This window comes from Argentina silus (assembly GCF_951799395.1).
Source record: "Argentina silus genome assembly, chromosome: 7".
NCBI lineage: Eukaryota > Metazoa > Chordata > Actinopteri > Argentiniformes > Argentinidae > Argentina > Argentina silus.
In genome coordinates, this window is record NC_139661.1 from 9,062,397 (window position 1) to 9,089,472 (window position 27,076).

At 41.3% G+C, this 27,076-nt stretch overlaps 1 protein-coding gene across 1 annotated transcript in view; it reads right to left on the minus strand.

Moving 5' to 3' along the window:
• The window catches only part of LOC310807010 (transmembrane protein 132C), a gene marked incomplete at both ends in the record, with an annotated part of 99,378 nt that extends 73,393 nt beyond the window's left edge, over positions 1-25,985 (minus strand). Inside the window, 2 exons of the mRNA XM_083673288.1 lie at positions 6,068-6,956; positions 25,910-25,985. Coding sequence (XP_083529414.1) covers positions 6,068-6,956; positions 25,910-25,985 — 965 coding nt within the window. The remainder of the gene's footprint in view (positions 1-6,067; positions 6,957-25,909) is intronic.
• Positions 25,986-27,076: the final 1,091 nt, after the last annotated feature.

Sequence of the window (27,076 nt, forward strand, 5' to 3'; positions counted from 1 at the left end):
AGAGTAACTGAAATAGCCAGTAAAAAGTGTCCTTTCTTTTTCTAAGGCTAACCTCGTTGCTACGGGAGCAGAAGACAGCCAGAGCATTGAGAGCAACACCTCAGGACATAGTCCAGGAGCAGAGCTGCAGCTCTCGTGACTGCAAGCCGTTCATTTTTGCAGAGTAATACCTGTTTCTTCTTTGTGTTTTACCCCTTCCTCCTTGCCCCCCGCTCCTCCTCCCCCACCTGTCACACCACATTTATATTTCTACTTCAGTAAAATTATTTCCTTGCATTAACATGTGTTTTGTCCAATATGTTTTGTCTTATTGACACTGTTATGAGTTTCTATTAGAAAGAGGCGGGCGGTCAGGGTCAGCAAGGCCTTCTCTGCTGGCCTAGAGATTGTCAGAATCAGAAAATTATATTTTTATAATTTAAGATATATTTTCATTAATGCTATATGTATTTTACAAAGTTCGTTCCCATCAGTCTATTAACGTCATTTCATTGCTACTCTCTCCCTCAGTTGCGCTGCTTCCATCGCAGCTCACATAAATTAGAGCTTTTATCCAATCAGATTTTCCACCTGTGCTGTCTCCGGGTGAAAAATCTCCCCTGAGGCCTTCAGAATTTCGAGTGAATCCCCTCTGCTGTTGAAGCAAATGGGGACGATGTTGTTGATTGTCATATTCTTTAACCAATCAGATTTCGAGTTTGCCATGTTGGGCGTATTCTTTGACACACCGGAGCCTTCTAGCTTGCCTACACCTGGCTTACAGCGTCGAAGGAACATTGTATTGTAACTCTCATAGGTGTTGAGCCTTGTGTTAAATCACTTTATTCCACTTGATAAAGGTTAATGTCACTGTGAATATGGGGTGGTTACATCGAATGACAATAGCCTATAGCTCTAGTGTCATGGTGAGGTTATTCGAAGGCGGTTTAATTGCGGGAGGATAACACTGAAGGCCTCGGTGTAAAATCCACGGCCCGCCACTGCACATTACCCACAACAACAACCCACACACAGACCCATAAATAACTTACTGTATGCACTTTAACACACACAAACCAGTGCATGCACACACATATCAGGTCTGCTGATGAGAATTTTCTTTACATGAAAGCATTGATGCATTGATGCCAATATTGACACAGAATTTGTTATCACAAGTACCCACTTATCAATCTGCCCTTCAGAAGTCAATTCGCTGTTGTCTAAGACAAAAGAAACCATGCAAAATACATTGAAAGTGGGCATTTTTAAGACTTGAACCCTTAACAATGTCTTAGTGTAATGTCTTGAAACACTTCATGGTGTTATTGAGCCAATTTAGATATAATGCATCTTTCCCTTCCTGCTGGAAATGGACTGGTTTTAATTAGACTATTTAAGTGTTATGTTCACTTTTTGGACCCTTTGGTACTGTTCGTTGGGTCAAATTGACCCAGGACATTATTGGGATTTTAAAGCAATACAGAAATAAAAATGTATGTCAAAATACTTAACAGATATTGTCTTTATCTCAATTCCAAACAATATAGATAACATATATGGTTAATGTTTGTGTATGTGTGTGTGTGTGTGTGTGTGTGTGTGTGTGTGTGTGTGTGTGTGTGTGTGTGCGTGTGTGTGTGTGTGTGTGGGACATTATATTTTGGCAATATTGTCTATAACATGATGAAATGCGCTGCAAATCTGATCTAAAACACAAAAGCGAAAGTCAAAAAGAATACATGTGTGCATAAGTGTGTGCATGCATGTGTGAGAGCAAATTAGAGATGAAGGTAGTGTGACAAGAAGTGAAGTCATTATTTGTTTCATATTTACAATGACCTGTCTGTTTTCACCCTTTTATTACTCTCGGCCAAATTCACCCAATGTGTACTCAATGAAAATGTGTTCTTTTACATGTTCTTCACAGAAAATAAGTCATGGAGTTTTAGGTTGAAAAAATAATTAATTGTATCATTTTTTCTTTTAGTAAACATTTTAAACGGGTCATTTTGACCCGAACATCACACAAGAGTTAAGTCAGGGACCAAGATAACTTGTCTACTTGCAAGCAATGGTCATCCCCCAAACACCTGGCCGATCACTCCGCTCTTCCACCTCGGCTGGCCGCCTGGCACCGCCGCCTCTACGTGGATGCAGCAGCCGCACTACTCGGTCACAGCTTTTCACTGTCCTGCTGCCCAGCTGGTGGAATGAGCTTCCCACTGCTGTCATGACTGCAGAGTCACTACCAATCTTCCGCCGTAGATTGAAGACCCATCTCTTCAGGCTACATCTTAACAGTCCCTCCTAAAGACCTCTTCACCCCCACTACCTCCCTGTACAAGTTTCTCTCTGTGACTGCCTATGGCCCCTGGTCCAAGTATTGATTACTTTATCTTATGATGACTGATGGATAGATGATTCACTTACTTAAACAAATGTATTTATTGTAAGTCGCTTTGGATAAAGGCGTCTGCTAAATGCCATAAATGTAAAATGTAAATGATAACCATTTACTTCTAAAAGGCTTCTTTCCTCTCAAAGCAAGTCGGTGGTGTGGCTTCCAGTAACTCAACATGCAAACTGTTTGGTGATGCAGAGAATCTATTGACAATGATCCACATACAAAGACAGTCTGGCTGGTGGTGAGCACACAGTAGGATTGAATTGCCTCTCTGAGCTTCGCTTTCTTTATGCCACAAAGTACTGTCTAGTGGAAAATATTATTTTACTGTAAGTCCGTTTCAGGCTTTCCCTGATTTGATTTGCATATAAACCATTTAATAATGAGGGTTAATGAATTATCAATGACTTAACACCATCCTAATGATAGTCTAACAATGATGAAAACAAATTATGTTCATGACTTCAGCATAATATTGCATATTAATGTTAATGAACCTTCACATTTTGGATGCTATTTCTGTCTTTTTTTTTTTCATTTTGTTCCTTTGAAAGGGGTGTAATTTGCCAGGTTTGCCAGAAATCCAATGTTCTCCAAGGACCATAAAAGCATAAATGGACTTGATAGGGCTAATAGGTGTAAACCATCCCTCAATCAGTGTCCGAAAGTCACCATGAGTTTCGGGAGGGGGGGGTCATGTATTTTATTTCAATTACATGATGATAAATATTTAGGCATACAACGCAGCTATTTGGAAATATCATGCAATGCTAGCATCACATTGCACCAATAACAGGATTAACTGAAATCTGATCATTTTACGAAGATTTGTTTATCACATTACCTTGACAACAGTGGTCCATTCGAGAACTATATTTCTAAGCATAGGGCAGAAACCACCACAATCTATCACGCAATAAATACTTACGGCAGTGTTTTCTTGTCACAATTCTCAGTTTAGTTTTGTAGCCGTTGTATAAAAGCAATAAGGCACTTGAGTCTGTGCTTTATCGTGAATAAAGTCACAGCCGAGGGGTTGCCGGCCCCTCAGCTGTGACTTTATTCACAATAAAGCACGGCGTCATTGCTTAATTGCATACCAGCCAGTATTTCCACAGACCCCCCCCCCCAACATTTCACTTGTGATGCTTTTAGGGGAGCTCAGCTCCCCCTGGATCCTCCTTTATTCGCACCCCTGCCCTAAACCAACGAAGCACAGCTGGGAAATACTAAACGATAATCAAAACAGAGGAATATACCATGATTAGGGCCTAATCCTGCTTAATCCAATTGAATCCACACTGATCATTTGGTGTATAGCAATGTTATTTGATCCAAAAAACGTGTTCAAACCATGCTCGGATATATAACAGTAATTACCAGGGGGAATTGCAAATCTCAACACATGTTTTGCATCTCATCAGCTTGTGTAGGTCTAGATCCAATTAATTACAACGAATACATGCAATAAGTCAGGGCTTTACAGTATTCATGATTCCACATTATACCTAGGTACACCTCCACTGTAGGGAGATGAGGGAGATGGGGAAACAATAGGATGGATCTCTGTCACTGTTTTACCAGTATGTGTACAGACTTGTGTAGTTTGTCATTCAGTGGTCCTCACCACTTGCCTTGTGGGTCTCATCAGCTCAGAGCAGTAGAAGAACAGGCCTTTGGTATGAGTCTGGTCAAGGATATACATGTAGCACCCACAAACCAAGGCAGAATTATGGTATAATGATGTTCTCTCAAACAAAGAGCTATTAAATGGAGACCATGTCAAATTGACTCAAATGCCTCAATCCAGATTCTTTCGGAATTTGAAAATATGCGAATAAGAATAAAGTCACAAACTTTTCCTTTCAAGCCTGACTTAACAGCCCACTTCTGAGTGTTTAACACCACAGGAAAATTGGCCAGATCCGAAATTGCTTTCCCTTCCAATCTAACATGACATGTTGTAACAAGACCCCAATATCCAAGTAGGTTCTAAATGATTGACTGTCAATCAAACAACAAATTGGCTGGATGATTTATCATTAAAACGTGAAATTAGCTCCCATCCCAGATTTCTGTCATATCATGTGTCTGAATCTGAATTAATATGGATTTGCGGAAGGTGAAGATTGAAAGTTGGAGCGGAAGAGGAAGTTGTTTACATTACTACTGTCAGTCTGTAATTACTTTTGCACTATCCTTGACCTGAACACTGGAAAATAGGTAACTGTGCAGAGAGAGGTTAATTATGTTCTTATCCTGCAAGATAGGAAAGATTAAAGAAAATATAAAAAGATTATTTGACATAGGAATAGGTACGTGATACCTGGAGGAAAGAAGGGTACTGCTAGCATGAACCTTACTGGAAGATATGTGTACAAATCAGAGCATCACATGAAGGACTTTTAAAACAAAACTGTAAAACCTCCCTAATAGAATGTCATTGTTGAAATTCGGCTATGTTTATTGGTTGACACATCTTATAAGTAGGCAGCCAATGTGGGACTGAGTGCAAAGAAGATAATAATGTTGTGGATAAAGAGATGTGAGATATCTCTTGTCTGGGTGCAACCAAACACATGTACTGTACACATGAGGACAGTCTTATCACCTTGTAACACACAGAGGCCTGAAACCAAAAACACCACAGGCACAATCTCTGTGGCCAGTTTGGACTGTTTTATTTGATGAAAAACTAGGATTAATCTAGTTTCTTAATTAAAAACTACCCATTACATCATCTCAGCAGCACACACACAGTATATGCGGAATTAATGTTAAGTTTTAGGAGAAGGATTTGATAAACGGGTTTGGTCTCAAGGCGGGTTTGGTCTCAAGACTTCAAATACTTCACTTATCACACGCCATTTAACTCTTCAACACCCAATCATAATCTCAATGAATACTACAAGTTAACTTTTATGCAGGCAACATTATTTACACAATCTTGACCATCAGACCACCGGGAAGAGACAACAATTATTCCGCTTTGTTCTCTGTTTTCATGGTTCATGATGAGAAAAGCATTGTGTAACAAACTTTAACTACACATCCTCAGCATTTCCACTCGCCCAAGCAGAAATCAATCCCATCAGCCCATTGACTTTTTTTCATTTACACAGGTTGACAAATTGGCCTGACCCCTACTCACAGCATCTCTTATGGTTTATAAATGTTTTCAACCAGCATAATTAAGATCAGGCCCAGTCATTACACTAATGGAAATGCGTTTTAATTAATGACATCCTCATTTGCATTGTGTGTTAATTATCCAAATCACTTAGTCTCATCTGCACATTCTAATTAGTACCTACAGCTCCAGTGAATCTGATGATTTCCCTTAGATGAAGATGTTCACTCCTTATTTGAGTTAAGAAGGCTCGGCTAAACTGAGTGAAGTGAACTTTAATTTTGGAGACCAGCCAAAAAAACTGCGACAACATAACGATCAAATCAGGGACAGACAGCTTCTTCCAAAAACTACAAATGCACTACACTCCTTGCCATACTATTACTTGTTTGTAATGACTTACTTGCATGCTTATAATTTAATTATAGCTGCATTGTTACATTGTTACAAGTGAGTATTACATTTCTATAAATCTTTGCTCAGTATTTCTATGAAGATATGCACAAACCATTTCTTATATGGAGTAAGAGCATGCTGAAGTAGCGTCTTACCTGAGGGTGAACATTTCCACAGGGGAGAAGGCAGACGCAGAGATGAAGGCAGAGACAGTGTCTCTTTGCCTCATGGGTGTGGCCGGCACCATGACCAAGAAGTTACTATCCAGTCTGTGTTCAGTCAGGGGCGGAGGGGCGGGGCTCTGGTACAGCCGCACACTGCCGATCCTCCTCATGGGGGTGGAGGTGGAAGAACCAAACAGCCCCTCCTGGTCTGAGCGGATGGAGTTGCCTTTCCGAGCCTCCCCCGAGTGGCACTCCCCTGTCTCGGTTGACTGCAGCAGGTAGTAGAGCTCCACGGTGGTCCCCTCAGACAGCTCCAGGGTCCTCTGGCGCCCAGGCACCACGCTGGGGGGGCTGAACCAACCGGCCAGGGGCTCCAGCTCAGCCACGCACAGCCCCAGCTCTCCCTTCAGTTGGCAGGTGCCACGCACCTCCTGGGTCTCGTGGAAGGCAAACATACGTACGCAGGGCAGCTTGTCGATGGTGCTGTAGTCATCCCAGTCCCTGCCTGCCACGTAGAACAGCACCTGAACTCTAGGCTTGGTCAGGTAGATCCTGTCATTGATGATGAAGGTCTGTACCTTCCAGTTGAAGGTGAACATAGAGGAGGCCACGAAGGCCCCGGGGCTCTGGATGAGTTCCAGGGGGACTTGCTGCTCCACAGACAGAGGCCCATAGCTGGCGTTGACTGAGGGCATGCTGCGAGCCTGGTAGATGAAGAAGGGCTCAGTCCGTGACAGCAGGCTAGAGTTCCTCATGAAATCCTGGTTGGCCTCCTTCAGGAAAAAGGCAGCGTCTGTGTTGAGCACCTGGTAGTTGACAGGCAAGTATGTGGGGATGGACGAAAATCTCTGCAATCCCTCCAAGACTCGACAGTCTGCTACTACAAGACAGAAAAGAAGAGCTGAGTCAGAACAAGCTCAGAGGAGAATCACTTGTTGTTTACATTTTCTCCAAACTGCCCTCCAGTAAAACTAGAATGGCTGTACTGAGTGACAGTCATTTGGAACAGGGCAGAGCTGCCAGGCCTAGTGCAACTGCACACATCAATTGCATTATCATACCTGCTAAAATACTTCCAGCTACGGACATGCCATTACAATGACATGCTGTACGGTAGCATGCTTCCATTATGTTGTGCATTGTGTTGTATGGTTGTTTTTGTTGTAAATGAAACTAATCCTATCAGGCTTATAGTATAAGCCATGTGGTGTTACAACATGACAATGTTAACACTGGCCAAGTTCATAAGCACAATCTGTCTGTTTAGATGAATGTCAATGTGACAAATGTATCGGTCAGGATTTCAAATCAACAGAGATGCCAGTGGCAACTTTTCTTGCCAAGTTCTCATCTTCAGTACTGTGAGCCAGCTTGTTCATACTTCACCTATCCACCTTCATTTCAACTGCAACCTAACAGTAAAGTAAAGATATTCTGCTCTAAAACTGGACGCGATCCAATTATCGGGAACAACTGGTAAATCAGTATGTTGACTCATGTTGACTATGTTGACTCTCCAGATGGATGGGAAATATGCAATATTCTGGTGTCAGAGCAAAGAGTAATGCCCAAAGCCAGAGGGGTAACGATAGAGAGTAGAGCCACCACAACAGGCACACCTTTATGACAACAAGCTTAAAAACAGGGATTAAGATGGATATAGGTACAAAATGTACTCAGCATAGAGCTCAGGTATCACTGTACAGTGTCTCAACTACCAATGTCAAGTGAAAGAAAATGTATGTATTGAATACACAATGAACAATCACTTAAAGATGAATTTAACTACTAATGCTGGAATTAAGTTGGTACAATCATATGGAGCGCTTGGGGGGGGGTCATCGTTAACAGGCCCCACTCCACGGTTGAATGTGATGAGGGAGAAAACACTACACGTGTAAAAAGGTTTTAATCACAGAGAGAGTGGGCTCTGACCTTCTTCTCAAGAGCAATCTGCTGTGTGATTACGCTCTCCCTGCACACTCCCATCTTCCATGGTGGCTGGGAGAGGATTTCATTCCTTAGCCCAGCCTTGTAAATCAATGTCCTGACAATTTACAAATCAGCCAGGGATTTGTGATTCATGGTGCCAACTTGACCTCGGGCCTGTCCCAGGGAGGCATGGAGGGGTGCAGCCAGCCTCCGCCCGCCTGCCTTTGAAGGGCAACGCCACACTGTTGAGGGACTCTCTGACCAATCACTACATAGAGGACTAGCGGTAACAGCTCTATTCAAACGTCAGTTAGCAGCTTCAAAGTAAACACTTAAACTCAGACTGTGCTTCTACAGCATAGAACAGAACTATTGAACAGTGCAACCCTGCACAGCAATTTGTTATTCTCTGAACAAACAGGAGAAGTATTGTTTGTACACAAGAAGCATTGTTGCAGATGTTATAAGGACAGTGACAAATGAAAAGCTTGATAGTCCAGCAATAGCAACACAAGACAGAACAATCAGGAACAAAGCCATCCTCTGCGGTCCCAGGGTGGCTATGTTTCTCCTCCCCTCTCAGGGCTTGTCTCACATCAACACATGCTCAAAGACAAAGCACTGCCTCCACAGGCCTCAGTGTCTTTCTATCTCACGATAATGAGATTTATTGTCTCTGCTTTGCAGATGACATAACATGCCTGTGAAGGAATTAAATGTGCCAATGTGTCACCACACACATACACATAAAAGTGATGAGCACATTCCAAAGCGTACACGTACACATATGAGACCAGGAACACTCATGTCTTTTTAAGTCAATCATGAAAGATTGTTTGCAAAATCAGACAGTTTTATTCCCTTGTTATGAGCTGTCGGATAGCCATTTCTTTAGCATTAGTCAAGTGACTGACAGATACAACACTGCATATGGAAGACATTTGGAAATCCATGAAGTCACCAAATTAGAGATACTATATTTATTTTTCTGAGAAAGAATTACCAGTCAAAGTAATATTTTAGCCCCAAGATCAGCTATTCAGTGTGTGCTCGGTGGCTTCGAGGTCTATTACTTCAAGGTTGGGTGATTTTGTTTAATTTCTGGAAGGCCCATTCAAGACTGTTATGAACATTTTGATACAAAGGAAAGAAGAAACAGTCAGGGACAACATGAATGATTCTACACTTAATTGTATTTACAAGCATAGCAAGGGTCTCTGAGGGAAACACATTTATCCACAATAATTTCCAGCTGTTGTATGTTGGTAATTAAGTAGAAGCAATTCAAAAATGAAAAGAAACGCCACTGAAGGTACAAATTGAAAAATATTTAATTCAAAGCAATTGAAAACCCTGCGGGCCGAGGTGGAACCTACAGAAAAGTATGAGCTGAACGTGTGTACAACTCTGAACATCTCAGTATTTCAGTAATTAAATATCAGTGCATTACACAGACCAAGGACAGTCAATTTCAAGGTCAGTCTGGTGCTGTCACTGACAGAGAGCTTGTCTTTATCTCTTCGAAGAGACAGTCAGCAGAGTAGTTACAGTCGTGCACGGGGGTCTCTTAACTTCACACTCGACAGGGTGAAGTGGCGTGATGTTCAAATCAGATATTACAGCTGTCCATGATTGATTTCCACTTATCCTAAACATATTACAACTTTTACAACTATAAATACTTAAAAGTTTATACATTACAAGTAAAGCCTTGTGCAGTAATGTTTTACAGAACATCCATTAAGATCCATTTATGTTGGGAAAAACATATCAAACTCAATCAGTCAATGATTTATTCCTTTAAATCTTTCAAAAAGCAGCTTAGAAGCAGCCACAGTATGGTGCAGCATTCTGAAGTCAACACATGCTGCCGCTTACAGACAACTGTGAGATCCTATTTCCCATACCTATGGCATACAGTACAGTATGTATGCAAATCTCTGTCGGAATCAGTCTCTGGTAAATTGGCTCTGAATTCATAACCTTCAAAAGATGAACGCAAGAGACACAGAGGAACAAGCAAGCCAGGAAAAAATCTGAACACAAATCCATGATAATCAGTGTCAGCAAGGCAGCGTTTGGAATTGAAATTAATCAAACATAGTACATGTATTAAACATACAGTATACACAGTGGACTGTGCTCCCCTTTGTGTGTACTGTATTAGAGTTGTTGGTCCATCCAATATGGGAGACTCAAGACTGCAAACTACAGCACGTAAACTTACAGTACAGTACTTCCCTTTCAAACTGACCTTATTCCTTCCCAGAAGAAGAAGGCATTATATTGTGAGGTGTTTGGTGCTACATTTTAGACCAAATTCCATTCCATTGTCCAGACAGCCAGAGTGCTGAGAGGCCAGCATGCGTGCAGAGCAGACACACTGCTGAGTATCCCTGGTCTAAAACTCACTAAGCCATATCAGCCAAGGCTGTCTGCATTATCCCCACACAGCCCCACCCTGACTGCTGACTCAGATACACTCAGACTAAGACACATACTGTACATGATAATTCAACTGAATATTGATAGAATATGACTATTCCATCATAAACTCTTGATTCATATCATACCGGTTGTAGCATTGTGTTGCTTTTAATCCAAAAGAGAGACATGATTATGCTAATTCAGTTGAATTAGGTTAATATTCAATAAGTTATTTGTTTTCTTTATCTTATTGCTACACAGGCGAATGTGAATATGGTATGGCAGATACATTGCGGTGCAGTTTCATCTGAACATGTTTCCTGGTCATGGTTATTAATGTTCACATCTCACATATACATTATATATTGGTAATAATTCATAATCAAATGGGAAATTGGAAAGTCTAATTTCCAATGGGAGATCATAAAACACTAAAAGCATGCAAATTATGGTGAGTCTGCATGTTTCTCTCAGAGCAGGTCCAAATCCTGATGAGACATTTTCTTTATTTTCCATTTCAGAGCTGACCACTCATCCCACAACTGACATGCTGATGGGCCCGGGGAGGGAGGGAGTGCTTCACACATTCTCTAAGCCGTCAGGACAGACAGGCTTCAGACAAGACTCTACAGAACCCAGGAAGGACCAGTCAGAGTCCTGACCAGCCAAGCAGCACCCCTCATACTAGAACTCACACATGCTCAGCAATCCTCTCACAGAGGCTCCAGAGTGTGTGTGTGTGTGTGTGTGTGTGTGTGTGTGTGTGTGTGTGTGTGTGTGTGTGTGTGTGTGTGTGTGTGTGTGTGTGTGTGTGTGTGTAGAGGTGCAGGACTGATAGAGCGAGCAGCAGCCTTCACACATGAAGGCTGTTATAAATGGCTGGCTACTGTTGAGGACACGAGGGATGGAGGCTATGTTCCTGCAGCCCATCTCCAGTCATAATGGTATAGGTGGCCACAGGAGGGACTGGTTGGATGGCTGCTCCTCCACACAGGTGAACAAGAATCAGAGACAAAGACAGAGAGCTCAATATGTGTACATTGAGAGCATGAGAGTGTTATACAAGAGAAAGAGTATGATTCAGATTAGGGTCGATATTACAACTACAGTAGGGCTGTGGCGCTAACCGTGCCACCATGTTTGTGTCAAGCCACCCACAGGGTTAGAGCAAAGAAACAATCGCCATTTTGTTCATGTTTTATCATTTGTAACTTGCAGCTGTCATTTTTAGTCGCTTGTACCCGTAAACATACATTGAGTTCTCATAACGGAAAGAGCCGGTTACAGTCGTGAGTATTACTGAACACTGATATGGAGAAATCCACTCCTGAAGTTCACCAACTATATTTGAGGTAACGATATCACTCGTGGCACCTCGGATGCTTGCACCGAAGCTCAAATGAAGACAGCCATTTTGTTTCTGACATTAAGCAAATTACATTGCTAGCGAGCTGGCTGTATTCACAGTTCAGCTAATGAGTTTGTCAGCTTGATTTTAACTGTAATTTAAGACAGCCAGTGAGTTTCAGTTGCAGTTAGCTACTATAAGGAGCTAGTAACTCCATCTCAAAATGAAAGCTCTATCCACCTTATTAAGGCATGAAAACATATTTACATTATAATTCCTTTTTAAAACAAAGTGAATTGGATTAAAAAAAAAACATGTTGTTCTCGTGAAATCTGTTAAAAAAGCAAGCCATGGTGTTGAGCCACTTACAGAAGCGCAACAGCCCAGCCCAAACTAAACTAGTCTAGGACCTAATGTCTTTCCTGATCACAGAGTCGGGAACTTCTGTCTGGGCCTACTCATAAGGAATGGTGGAGGTAGAAATCTGAGGACAGCTCATTGTAATGCATGGGATGGAATAAGGAATGGTATCAAACATGTGTGGGATATATACACTATACCGTAAAAGAAGTAAGAAATCTCTCCATTGGATCACACTGCTTTATGTTGCAGGACTCTGACACATGTTCTTTCCCTGTGCTCATACCTCTCTCTGACCCCAATGCACTCACAGTCAACAACCCTGCCTTTAATCCCCTATGGGTCAATCCTTAAGTATGAAAGATGAGAGAAAGCTTTCTCGTCCCAATGAATAACCATCATCATATTTTTCATCATATGTAATTAATAAGGGCTATCGAATTTGTGACCAAGTGTCAAGAATAATAAATACAATATTTCTTTCAAACATCATTTAAGAATGATTTATGTGGTTGAGTCACCAAGAAATGCAAGAAACTGGAAAAGGCACTAGAAATCGATACATGATACTGTACAATATTATATTACTTTTTACTTGTTTACTGTTTGCATACAATAGGCTACAATCTGTTGAGACTGCCCAAAGTAAATGTGTGTAAATAAGAGCCCTTTTGGAGCCCTGAGATATTGTCACCTTGCACAGAGTAATGATCACTTTAAAAGGCACATTTTCTCAAGGTGCTTTTACTCCTGTCAATCCACGAGATGAGCAGAATTAAATCCATAATAACTGCTCATGATTTAAGGACCGTGCAAATTGGTCTGTGTAGTACTGTTTCCTGGCAGGCTGCTGGAGGGCCTGCTGTGGCTGTTTGTTGCCTTGCCTCTAATGGATGGCCACATTTAAGACTCGTAGAGCTAATAAAGAGTAATGGACCAGTGGCCTCACTGAGGGGGAGAAGAGCTATTTTTGAGTTCATGAGAGAAAGCATCATCTTGGGGATTAAAGAGTATCGACCGAGTAAGAGTAAACACAGCAGCAGCACTCCCAGGCCTGTTTGGTAAAGCTGAGGATGGAGATGACCCCCAACCTCACACTGGTGCACAAGTGGGCATGGATGTGAGGAATAGTGGGCATGCAATTAAGGGCATGAGAGAAGCCCACAGGTGCTTTGCTTTTACAGGCAAGATATGTCTGTAACAGTGTTGTCACGGCAGGGTGTCAGAGATGGCAGAGTGGCCTGGCCCATGGGCATTACTGGCGTCCTGGGGGCAGGGAAGAATGACTCCTTTGTGCCAGGGCACACGGCTGGAGGGGAGGTGGGCAGGGAGCTTTTGGCCTGGACTGGGAGGATGAGACAAGCGCAGATTTGTGTGCCAATCAGTATTCTCAGGGCCGCTCCGGACTTTTCTAAAACATAAACTGGCCGTCCTAATGAATCTCTTCCCCTCACACTGCCCTTTATTGCGAAGCGATATCGTAAATCAGGGCAAACACAGGGCCTCTCGCAGGCAGAGTGAGTTGGCCTCTTTGTGAGTGCTGAGGGATCTCTAACAATGAGAGGAGAGCTCTGTCAGGACAAGGGGAACAAGTGGACACAAACCCACCAAAGATCTATGTACTCAGACAGATTCCAGTGCAGAGCAACAGTTGTAAAAAAATAAATAAATAAATAAATTAAACCACATAAAAATGTCATGGTAAACATTATAAAATGTTGAAAATGGTGCTTTGAGGTTGGAAACATTTTGCGTGTATAGTTGACTTCTCCCCAAGTCTCACTGCAGGAAACAGCACACTCTGAAATCCCTATTCTCATCACATCTGACTAAGCACAGGTCAATAAAATGCTGAATATACTTTCATTCACCCCAAAGGATTTCTCTCAAAACACAACTTGCTGCTCTGCAATATTCATTGCAGAAGGCTTACAATGCAAAATGTGAAAAAAAAATGAAATGAAAAATGAGCAGACACGTTGTAATGTAAGGATTTGTTCTGACTGTCATGGTACTACTGTACATTAGAGAGAGGGAAAAGTGAAACACTGCTCCACTATCCAACAAGTATGTATCTACTTTCACAGTGAGAGGCTTAGTGTTCAGATAGCAAGTATCCGACTATTCTTTGAGAATGCATGCATGTAAGACTTGCCAGACAGTTGTCTAAAAAAGATAGATTAATTAAAACTATCCAGCATTGTGAAAATGGGAAATACATATTCAATGGGCACTGTGATTTCAACAGATCTCTAATGATCCTGGAGGAAACCTCATCCATTTTTAAGCTAGTTACTGAGCTACAGGCTTCTTCAATGGAAGTTAAAAGTAGAGGGAAGCTCACCATTACAGTGACTGTATTCAGCTGTAGGATATTCTTTAGCACTAACTACTAACCAACATCCTCCCAGGCTGCCAGAGAGAGGTCAAATTTCACTCCATCTCAAAAAGTCAAACCATGGGGCAAGCTATTTTTGATCCTGACCAGATATTCCTTCCATCAATGTCCAATATTGAGTTTGTTAATATTCTGGCACTGTGGACTGTGGCTTCCTTTGGAACATGGATATAATACCTGTAAAAAAAAAACTGTAAACCTAATTATCTCAGGTTTCTCTGTTTGTGCTGAGAGAAGATTTTCCTCAAATCCTTTTATTCACAGCAATCCTTTAAATAAGGAGCTGGAGCATAAAGAGGTTGTGTGGCTCAGTGGCTCTGTATTCTCTCACACAGGATTTCTATATAGTGGTAAACCCATAGAAATATCCCCTAAAATCTATTTCTAAAAAAATCTATTTCTATGGGTAAACCTCCCTCAAGGTCACCCACATACAGGATAATAAATTCTACCTTGTCCTCCTGACAAGACTGCATTTCTGCACAGGAAACCAAACCACAAAACCATGCAGGTGTATTACCAGCGCTTCTTGAACTATACCTTTTCCATTGCTGAACCTCATGTCTCTTTCGATAGTGAAAGAGACATGAGTGACACTGACTTGGCATTCACTGCAACAGAACCTTAATATTGCATTTTATGAATAAATCTGGAAATATAGTTATTCTTTAAAAAAATAAGAAAGATCCGCGATGCGGAAGCCATTAAGAAATACAAAAATGCTGCTACGTTTGTTGTTTTTTTCTGACCCATTATAGAAGATGCAGTGGTTTTCTCTGCATTCACCTCACAGTGCACCTTCCCTTTTTTTCAAGAGCTTTTGTTGTGGCTCCAGATGGACTGGCTTTAAATCTGTGGTTAAACCGAAAAAGCTGTCAGTGTGGGTACTAACTCTATGGACACGTATCTCTATTTTTGTCTAGGAAAAGAAAGCCATTAAGGCAACAACAAGGGGAGAGGGAGGATTCTATTTCAGACTAGATCACAAGGAAAAGCAGCGTGCTGTCTTGCTTCCAACAATGTCTCTTAGTTAAAAAGAAGTAGTTGTGTGAGGGGCAATGCAGAGCACATTGTGTTTTCAAAGCCTTCTTGTCGAACTGCCAAGATGGACGGTCAAGCAGACTAGTCTAGAGGAATGCCACTGGAACAAGGCACTTATTTTACTCCATATTGTCCAGACATAGGAGCTTTTCATGACCAGGCAAAATAAGCAAATAAACAGTGCAGGTATACAAGTATTATAGTCCATAATAAGAAACAATAGGCCTTCTGGGATAGCTGCACTGAGTCATAACAGATTACTCTAAAATCCTCTCATTACCCTGCAACCCAGGATATACAGTAATGGCATATTTATTGTACAATGGGACCTTAAAACTCACTTCAACTACCAGATGTTTCAGTTTCACAGTTGAACGCATTTGTGTACCTCCAACATAGATTATAATAACAACTGGATAACATCTGGAACATAATACAATGCACTACAATAATACACATCAACTGAGTCAAATCCACATCAACAGAGCAGAAATTGGTAACCTGTTGAAAACATTTGCTGAGTGAGCTATAAAATAAGCTGGGTTCGAGAAGCAGAAAAACGTGGGAAACTCCAAGTTGCACTACAAAGAACTTTTTTGTGATTTAAAAAAAAAAAAAGGGCTTTAAAATGACAGTTCCCTCAAAAGACAATCCCATTCTTTTCATCTGTGCTGCTTTTATTCAGGGCCAGACAAGGTCTCTGTTCTTAACTCACGGCCCTTTGTATCAGTGGCTGAGGAGTGGTTGAGAGGGCTCGGAGAAGAAGAGGGGATGTAGAAGGGCCTCTAATGAGAGAGGGGAAAGAGTGGGCTATACTGGTCCAACAAAGCATTGCCTTTAGCATGACACTCTTCAATCCCTACCTCTGGTACTGCATGTGCTCCTTCCTCCTCTCATCACTACAGCCTAGTAGAGCTAGTATCCTTTCAAGCTCTAACTACTTTTCTCCAGCCTCCTGCATTATACAAAATGTAAATCCCTATTATATAATTCTTCTTATTTTCTTCTTATATATATTCTTTGCATGGCTTACTGCCGCTACTGCAGGGCAACAATTCCATGTGTTATCAAGTGATCGGTGGAGTTACTTGGTTAATGTAACTTTTGTTCTTGTGTACTGTGTGAGGATCTATGGTTTTGTTTTTTATGTCTCTGTGTTTGTCTCTGAGGTGTTCTGATGGTGTTTACTGTGCAATATCACAGCAGTGAGTGCCTCCTCTCCTCATCTATCTCCATTCACAGGGGGCCGCTACAGACTGCCGGCTCTCTTTTCCAGTCAACCCAGGCTTTATTTCCAGACAAATTACTCACTCAGCCAAAAGTCACTTGCTTGACATGCGGGTCAGAGCCCTGCATATCGCTCCAGTCTAACAGTGGCAGTGGCTCCCAACTCTGTGACAAGAGAAGATTATCTATACATCCGTTATTCTCCAAGAAACTGCCTGCCTGTTTCTACACTGAAAAAAATTCTTTGTGTATTTTAGTTAACGTTCTCTCATCTACACATTCTCTTTTATGTGTTCTTTTTCCACACTCTGTTTATGTGAAAATGGTCGTGAATACTGCGTAACTGCAAGAGAAGATCCTCTTTGTGTGACTGAATGAGTTTGTGCTGTTGAAAGAAAAAAATCATGAAAGCCCTGCAAAAGCAATCCACACTTGTGTAACTTGGGGGAGAGAGAGTAAACAAGTGGGAAAATGATACCTCCACAAGAGACGAGTGGTTCTCTACACAGAGATAAGCTTGGAAACACATCTTATTGAGCACTCCAAAGCAAACACAACACACACTCAGGCCAGACCAAACTAAACATTCACCCCCCACACTGACAATCCAATAAAAATACCAAAAATACAGATACTAATCTAATGGTTTTTCCTTGCTTTTCTGTTTTGTTCATAATTATACAAACCCACTCTCCCACATAACACACAGCAATAAAAACTCAAACATATGTTAGCCCAATCTGAATGTCAGTTAACTCAATATACCCTTCTCTAGAGCTCTGGGACCATGCTATACAAAACAAACAAAAACATACAAATTGATAGTAATCAAATGCTCCATGGCACTGTGAAAGGCACTGTGCTGAAGTCAAGTGTTTGTTTCCTTCCTCTCTGTTTTCATGAAGAACATTATGAATAACCGTACAGGCACAGCACTATCTGCAAAGGAAAGAGGACTCTGGTTCTCTGTTGTTTCAGAAGTGTTCATTTCAGCATTTCTCTTCACTAGGTTGTGAGGATCATTTGAAAATGAGAGTGTGAGAGAGAGAGAGTGAGTGTGAGAGAGTGAAGTGTGTGTGTGTGTGGTGACGATAATGATCTGTCCAATTACGATATACCAAGGTTATGAGTTCAGATTTTCCCATCAATTCCAATAGGATAGACCCCTAAAATAACTACAAACTTCCCATGCTCAATTACCTGGACCTGTTGTGTACCTGTACTACACTGACAATTCCATGAACCTTATCACTCAGAGCTGCTACCATTAACCCAGGGGAGGCTGTTCAGCACAGTTGACCTGGGTAGTCCTTAAAGGAACCCTACTCATAGTCTCATACAGCAGTATGTATCCTGTAACAGTCATCTACATGAAACTGAACCAGAATTGAATTGGGAAGACAGATAGAGAGGCAGAAAGGTCCTTAAATGAGCAGACAGTGATGCTCTAAATCCTTCATCCCGAACATGAACATCTTCATACATTTTTGCATCCAATTTGAACGAAATTGCAATAATTTTCTCAGACTAATCCTCTGTTATCCTTGGGTTCATTCATTCTCCCGCGTTCTGGAGGCCCCATCCAATTTGTGTTAAATAGGGGGCCCTGGGGTTAGGAGAAAGAGTCTGCAGGAGCAGATAGTGGTTCAGAGAGGGGAAGGTCGAGCTGGATGCCAAGGCTGCCTCCCCTGGCCTGTCCTCCCCTGGCCTGGCCTGCACGGAACCCACTGAGCCCTGTGGTGAGCTGGGCACTGCCAGGGGGCAGTTGAGTCACTAATGCCACATTGCCATGGCAGGACAGCATAAGAGTCACTGTCCCCTGGTACGACAAGAACCTGCGACCGCGTTATATGATCAAACGCAGCAGAGGGAGGCTGAGAGAGGGTGGCAGGAGGGGGGTGGGTGAAAGACAGATGAAATAGAATTTATGAAATTTGTTCAGGTTTTAGAATATGCTATGCAGAATGTAGTAGCACCTCTCTAGGATTTAGCTTAATAGAATTACATACATGATGTTAAACCAGTATTAGTCAGTACTGGGCATTGCAGCTCTGTGGCAGGTCGTAGCTACAGCAGCATTGGTGTTCTTAGCATAAAATGAGTGTAGGCGTGTGAACATTCACTCTTTGTTCATTAAAGAGAGTTCATTAAAGTCAAGCCATTGTTTTCTGTGAGGTCTTGTGCTTTGATTGTGCTCTGAGGTGGCCATTACCTCCGCTCCGAGGCACACTGATTGGTGATGCACAAACACCCTGACTTGCCAATTACACTAAAGCACCACCGTGTCACTAGTCAAGCCGAGTTACTCAGGCTGTGCACATGACACATGACTGATGTCAACAAAAACCTGTTTAATCAGTAAAGGTATTGCTGTTTAATACGCATACTGTACAGCAGAACGTCATTCTGAATACAGTAGATTTACAGTCCCTTGAAGACCACATCAAAAAAGCTGATGATATATTGACTCTGACCACACACCAGAGAAAATCAGAGAGGATGTATGGTGCAGATAGTGTGGAGGTGAGTCATGGCTTCATATATCCTACCCCAGTGAGTAAACACTTCTGCAGAGGAACTCTGATCCAAGTCAAATAAACTAACAGGGGAATGGCAGGGGCTAGAGGGAGGCTGTTTTGGCAGGAGGAGAGATATGAAAGTCCTGTAAAATTGAATAATAAAACCCCTCAATGTCAGTGGTATCTGTGGGTCCATGTCTGGCTTGACATTAAGGGCTATAATTTAACAGCGTAAAAACTGTCTTAGCGCAAACGCGGGCGCTGGTGCTATGGGGTGTGTTTGAAATATTAGTGCTTTTTCAAGGCCAGCATTTTTCAGCGTACCTGATGGCACTTAACCTGCTCCGTGTCATGAATGCTACTCCACCCACCTGAGCACAGGTGAGACCATTTCACCAGTCACTGCCGACACAAATTGCCAATATGCCTGTGTTTGGACTTGTGTCTGTTTTGTGGCGGCTGTAAATAGAGTTTTAAAACGAACACAAACAGGAGCAGATATACTTACCTCTCCCATGTAAGCCAATCTATTATAGTATGTAATGAAAACATCCATGTCAGTCTGTCTGCTGTCTCCTTCATAGGGCCTGCTCAAGTAACACCCTAACACCCTAACACCCTAACACCCTAACACCCTTTTAGCCACCACTATGTCACAGTCATGCTCATCCAAATCAAACAATGACCTAAAGGTGTGTTCCTTCATGAACAACACTGTGCATCCAAATATGACGTAAACCCTTTTATTTCTCTTCGGTGTGGACACAAGTTCTACATAATAACAATGTCAACCCGAATCACAGAGGTGTCAAGACTTCAAATGTAACATAATCCTGACAGTCGATCCACCCTACCACAAAGAAGTCAATGAGCCTTGAAAATATGCACCTGTCAGTTCAGTGATTCTTCTAATGCATTTAGCTCTGGTGTCTCCAATAGATGCTGACAGTAACTCACAGAGGACTCTCATGTGCTGGGAGCCTTTGTCCAGCCACCTGTGCATAATTTCAAATGGGAATGACATGTAGATGAATGTATCCAGCAGAAAAGCACGTTCGGTGAAGACACTTGGCATGTCTACACAGCGTGCCCTGCAACAGTATCATCATAGTCTGAAATCAATCTAGCGCCTGAGTGTATTCATATGGAGTTAAATGTACTGGTTAACTTAAAAGCCTCCAAGCACAACATACTGCATTAATATCTAATATCATGTTGTGCTGGCTTAGCATTTTTTTCCCACAGGAAGCTTCCAACACTAATAACATCTCTATTAATGCAGCAATGAAAACATAATACTCCAGCCGCTTCAAAGTCATATTTGAATATCACATAATAAGATATGTTTCGCATTATGCTGAAAGTATATTTTCTGTACATTGGACCCAAACACTGAAAGAGGAGTTCACTGTGCAGTTGGAAACCACAGAGGTGATAAGTAAAATCATCTGAGAGGGGTCTGTACCATTCAGCTTAGCAACACAACACACCATTGGTAACACTTAGATTGAACAATACCTGTGTGGTAATTCTGTAATTACAGAGCCAATCAGTGATATAGTTATAGTTGACTAAGGTGCTTCCTGTCCTATATGTTGTTCTCACTAAAGATCAATTTCAATAGGGGGGTATATCTGCCCTAATTTGGTTTTATTAGGCTACCATTTTATGTTTTCACTTATCAAGATTATTTCAATAATGACTGTAGCTTTACTGGCTTGTACAGTCTTGCATGAGTTGTGGTTTTCCTGTGTTTCCCTGATCCAACACCCAGCTATGAGAGCATAGAGCTGTATCACTGCATTGTAAAACTACAGCTTTGAACCCATACAGATTCATGAGTGTGAGGTCCTGTGTTTGACCCCACAAGGCTGGCATGCAGTGAAAGCACAAACACTGAATCAGCATCATCATCAATTATTACAATGAATTGCCCTCAGTTCAAGCATTCACACATATTTAATCCCATCAGTTCTCAGATGACCATGACATTCCATTAACAAATGTGGTTGAAGGATCTAACCCAATTAAATGAACCAGTTAACAAACCTCTTTGCATAATACATGAATAGACAGTGCCTTTTTAGTATCTGGAATTATTATAATATATGATATTATTATCAACTTTATTGCCTCCTGACTGCTAAGTGTAATGAATCAAAGAACATGTTGGATTCCAAAAAATTCCACTAACTGCCCTTTAACCACAGCAATCACAGGAGAGAGAGTGCGATCATGGGGAACCATTTTGCTTCGCATCATGATTTAGGAAGTCCTTTACACAGCCAGAGTCACACTGACGCCTCTCATGTCAGTGTTTTTGTGTTGAGCAAACTTCACATTCATCTGTCATGGATGAGATGCAGGATCATCTGGCAGATCATAATTGAATAATCACAGCTAAAAAAAAAACAATTAAATTAAGAGGAGTGACAATGAGCTCAGTGTAAGTGAGCATGTCACAGACAGCCTCTCTTCATTAGGACAAAGACATGCAGAGCTGATGAGGGAAGAATGAGCCTCCACCTACTCACATACAATCTTCATTAGACAAACAAACGTGGATCACATCAACGTTCCCACACACGGTTGCTCCAGAAGACCGCTTACTTAGAGTTACACTTGGAAACAAAACAGAATATTCCACCTCTGCTCTATTTGTGTCTCATGTCACATTAAACATGTATCAACGTGCGGTACCTAACGCTGACAGCATATGTGCCTCAGCTTTGGTAACCATACAAATCTGTGACCTGGGTTTTTTTTATGAGCTTTTTGTAACATTTCAGTAGTCATAAACACAAACACAAGGGAACCGAGAAGACAGCAGCAGACAGTACAGAAGCCAATCTAGAACAGCTCTAATAATAACTCATAATACCAGTTTTAGCCAAACATCTATATAGTACGAACAATAAACTCGAATAGGCCCACAGGAATTCTAACTTTAAAAGGAAATCTTTCATTTACAATGGGCAGCACTCAACTTTTGCAGTTTTTCTTTTTTTGGACTCTGCTAGTGCAATCAATAGCACTGTGTGGTATAATTAAAATCAATTGGCTAGACAGGTTTGAAGGCAAACCAAAGGGCAATCAAGGACAAACCTGCATAGTCTAGAGAGCAAAGGCATCATTTTGACATAAGTTGTCTCAAATAAATAACCAACCTACAGTCCTAATATCCCCCCTTCAGATCTCCCATCTACAGTATGTGCTGGAGGTTCCAAAGATGCTGTGCCATTGAGATTACACACAGAGGGCACAGTTACCTTCGGAGTACAAATGGACCCTCAGCTAAAACTCAGAGTGAAACAAAGGGGATTTTACAATTGCCTTTTAATCCATTGGCTTTGGCCATGTTTCCCACCTCGAGGCATCTCTAAAAACCATTCAATCTCCTGTTTATATTTCATTTCCCTTTTTCATTGCAGGCTCTCTGCCTATTAAAGGGGTGCCAGTAGCAGCTCTTATCAGAACAGGCAGGGGCAACGAGGAGTGGCCTGCTTTGGGCACTGGGTGATGGATCACAGAGGAGTGCATCACAGCGGGAACAATGATAGATCCATAGAGATAGAACAGTTGTTCTATTGTATATACACTGTCTGAGTCGATTACACTAACTGTATAGTACACAGTATCAGAGAATCTACTGGACCATTGTTGAGTGGCCCAATCAGCACGTGCATTGTTGAGAATCAGAACAGCCTGAGAGTCACGTTCAGGGTTAATACGGTGATAGTGTTCACATTGTGACTGTCAGAGAAAGCCTAAAAGCACACAGAAGTTTCTCTACAGTCAATAAGAAAACGGATACAGCAGCGGAAGGATGAGACAGGATGGTTGGTGTCCTCAGTACTTAGGTAGATTTTGGATCCATGGTTGACCTCCTGCTGGATCTTGTTAAGCTGATGGATGGGAGGTAGGGATGGAATATCGGTTCTTTTTCCCAGCCATGGTTACAGAGATACAGTTCAGTTTAAATAAAAAAAACTAACAGTAGGATTCAATTCTCTCTCATTATCGAGCTCACACACACGCACACGCGCACACGCACACGCACACGCACACGCACACGCACACACACACTAATGAATTTACTTCATTACAGTAAATGTGGAAATCCATGCTCCTATAATGTTTGCTAATAAAAATCTACAATTTACAACAGGCACCATGCCAAAGCAGATAGGAGAGACACTGACCGACAGATACTTTAACAAGCTGAAGAATTACACTATATTTCTAAACATACTCTACAATATAAAATATATTCAGTCTATTTGAGATCATCAAATAACAAAAGTTAACAAAAGTCTTCCAATTATATGTTCCTTGATTCCTCCCAAGCTGAGAGCATGTCACTGATGACTGAGAGCATTTCAGTCACAGATATGACATTGAAATTACATGGGAAATCATGTTTTACATGCACACACAGCGCTGCCAATTATTCATGATTTGTTTAACTCCCTTTAAAAAACAGTAAATGCTTAACTAACTTACATTCCCATATAGTCTACTGAGAGAACTTATCAGAGACCATTGATATTGAGGATCAGTACAGTACAGTAAATAGTAAATACATCAGAAACCATTCTAACATTTGAATAAAGAAACATAAAGAAAACAATAGCGGCAGTTTTCCATGTGTCAACCAATTATCAACCTGAGATGTCTAGTTATGATAGTGGAAGGCTCTTTGTCATCTGCTATCCATTCTCTATCCTGTTGTTGTTGTTGTTGTTGTTGTTATAGTTGTTGTTATAGTTGTTGTTTGCATTTGGAGATATATCAGAATAAATGATCCCTACTATGTAAGTGCCCTCCTTGAACAATGTGTATAAAGACATACAGCACAGAATAACATAATTGCCTCAAAACTAGATAATTTATATTATGTTCTGTCCATTGTGAATCCATTTAGGACAGAATGTTGTTTTTGCTGTTACTGTAAATTGAACATAATGCACTATCCATGTGTTGTAGATAAAGATGTAAATCGTTCTGTCGTTCCACTACCATGTTTACAGATTGAACCACAGGGGGCAATCTGCTGCATAATTGCACATTTATGACAACCATGATAAATGTGCCTACCCACTTCCACTGAGAGACAGTTCTAACACTAGGTCTGAGATCAAAGTGATGGTGATGACAGGCACAACTCTAGTTGAGTGACTACAACAGGCCTTTATTTTGCTGAGGTTGATGATGATGTCCATCTGAATCAAGCAGTTGTTACAAGTTGGCTTCACCAGGAAATGTTGTGTTTCTTGGATGCATGCAGGAATTGGACAAGACTACTTCTAGTACTGAGGGAGAGATGAACAAATACTACTAGAGCTAGGCAAGATCTTGTGACAACACTGAGGACGTTTGACATGCTCAAGTACAGGAAATCTCACAGGGAACAGTCAATCAGTTCTAATCCAGCGAAGAGAAAGGATTCCCACTCTGCCGTCAGCTTGCTGTTCTGAACTGGTTATTCTTTGGGCAACTAAACACTGTGACCTCCCTGGGGCTCCAAGCAGAATGCAAATGTGTAATTTGAGGCGATATGGGATTTTACACATTATTCACTGATTCTGCCGTAAAGTGGAAGAAGTGTTGCCTAGTGCAGATGAACTAAGTTACACACTTTGCACCACTATATTGATGGGTTTCCATCTTCTTGCTTTGACCTATGAAGAAAGTCTGGTAGTCGATGATAAGCTATCAGTCTGCCTGCCACATAAGGCCTAAATGTGAGAGTGGGTGCAGGGATCTCAGTAACTATTTATGAAAGGTTACACAGGTAATGCAGGGTGAGGTGGCCTTAGGGCATATGTCAAAGCTTTTGGCAACAATTCCCAATTGAAAAACATGAGTGGTAGCTTTAAATGGACAACTGAAGTGCCACATCTTTCAATTGCTCTACTACTGTTTGCTAGAGTATAAGGTAAGCTAATGCTATCCCTGAACAGGGGAAATTCAGTCAGTAATGTTGCTCATCTCTGCCAATGTGCAGTGTTCACAGTTATCAGAATACCTAGGCGTAAATGCTATATATAAGAGCTGACTAAAAGAACCTCAGAAACATGTATTTTCCATATCAAGCCTCATTGACCTCCATAAGCATCAGAGAGATCCGTTTGGTGATGAAAGAGGGAGAAGTGAGTGAGGTGTCACACAACGTGACTGTGTTGAAAAATAATGCATATACAATCCAGCAAACCAGTTATTTAGCATGGTCCATAACCAATACCGAACGCAAACTATACAACCTTACTATTGTTCAGTCGTATCTCATATTCCCTAATGTACAATGGACTGTAGGGAAATGTTCTGACTTGACAGAGCATTGACACGTACTTGAATTTATTTATCTTGAGATTTATGATGGACATCCATGAGGATGCACACCACATTAAGGGTTAACAAATGTGATATAATGTATATATAAAAGCATATAGAAGCACACACAATTGCACAACACTAAAGCATAGTCTAAGCTCTGACGAATAAATAGATGTCATCATTTAATGTAAAAATCAAAGCTTTGAGACGTACTATTGTCGAATATTTGTGGTAGGTTTACTTACCCCCTAAAAGTACAATAATTGATTGTAGAGCACGGAGATGCAACATGTTTCCTTTCACCTCTTGAAAAAAATCCATTTAGGCTAAATAAGTGATTTCGGATATCTTAATAAAAGAAGAATCATACGCTCGGCTGTATCAGAAACTCACTGTCGGGATTTCACTTATGACCACTGAACATCCAAAAGGCAGCTTATTAAGTTCAAAATAAAAACTCATGCCCGTTTCTCTCATCCAATATATGACAGCTCTCAGCAAAATATGTCGATTGCTGAAGGACGATGGTGAGGGAAAATGTGGCAATATTTTCAATCTTTTGAAGCTTGTCATGTGTTGACAATTGTTTGGTGTTATCCTAGAGAAATATAACGAATGGTGATTTGAGCGCTTCCTTGCTAGGCTATATTACGCCTCGAAGTAACCCAAGCCTTTTGGGGTAGGAAAGGGAAAAATATGCATTGTTGCGAAATGTTGAATGTGTTTTATTTTTCCTCTAAATAAGAATCATCATGGAAGCCGTAGTTCTAAAAAGTCACATGGAGATTATAGTAGGCTATGACTCAAAATCATTCTCATAGGTTTATTATCTCTGTCTCCTCCGCATTATTTGTCGACTGTAATGATGACTCCGGTTGCTGAAGTTTCTTGACGCTGCATTATGGACAAAGTCCGAAAGAATGTTTTCATTGAATCCCCTCTCACTGAACATTAGCCTGCAGAAGTCACATGTAGTGGTAGAAATAAACAAAAAGTAGCCTTCTTCAGGTGTCCTAGTCCGCCCCGTGGAAAAATAAAGATTCAAATCACGCCTAACTCCAGCATAGGTTGAGTACGGCGAGAACAAAAATGAGATTCCATTTTTACGCAGTACCTTTGTGTTCAATTAGTTTTTGAGGTTAGGTATAATGTTTGGTATCCTTACTTCTAAAACTTATGCACGCCATGTGGCTGTTGATTACAGAATTATGAATTCACTATTTGCATTGTCTCCGCTTATGTCCATGCGCCTTGCAGCAGATGAAGTCAAGTTAAGGGGGACCTGACTTTCCGCCCTAATATCCATCCTTGTGCTACAAAGCACGCCGACCTTGTACACATCGAAGAGTGAATACAACCAAGAAGTGTCAACTAGGATTGGCACATTTTGGTCTAGGGGGCGTGTAGTGTCC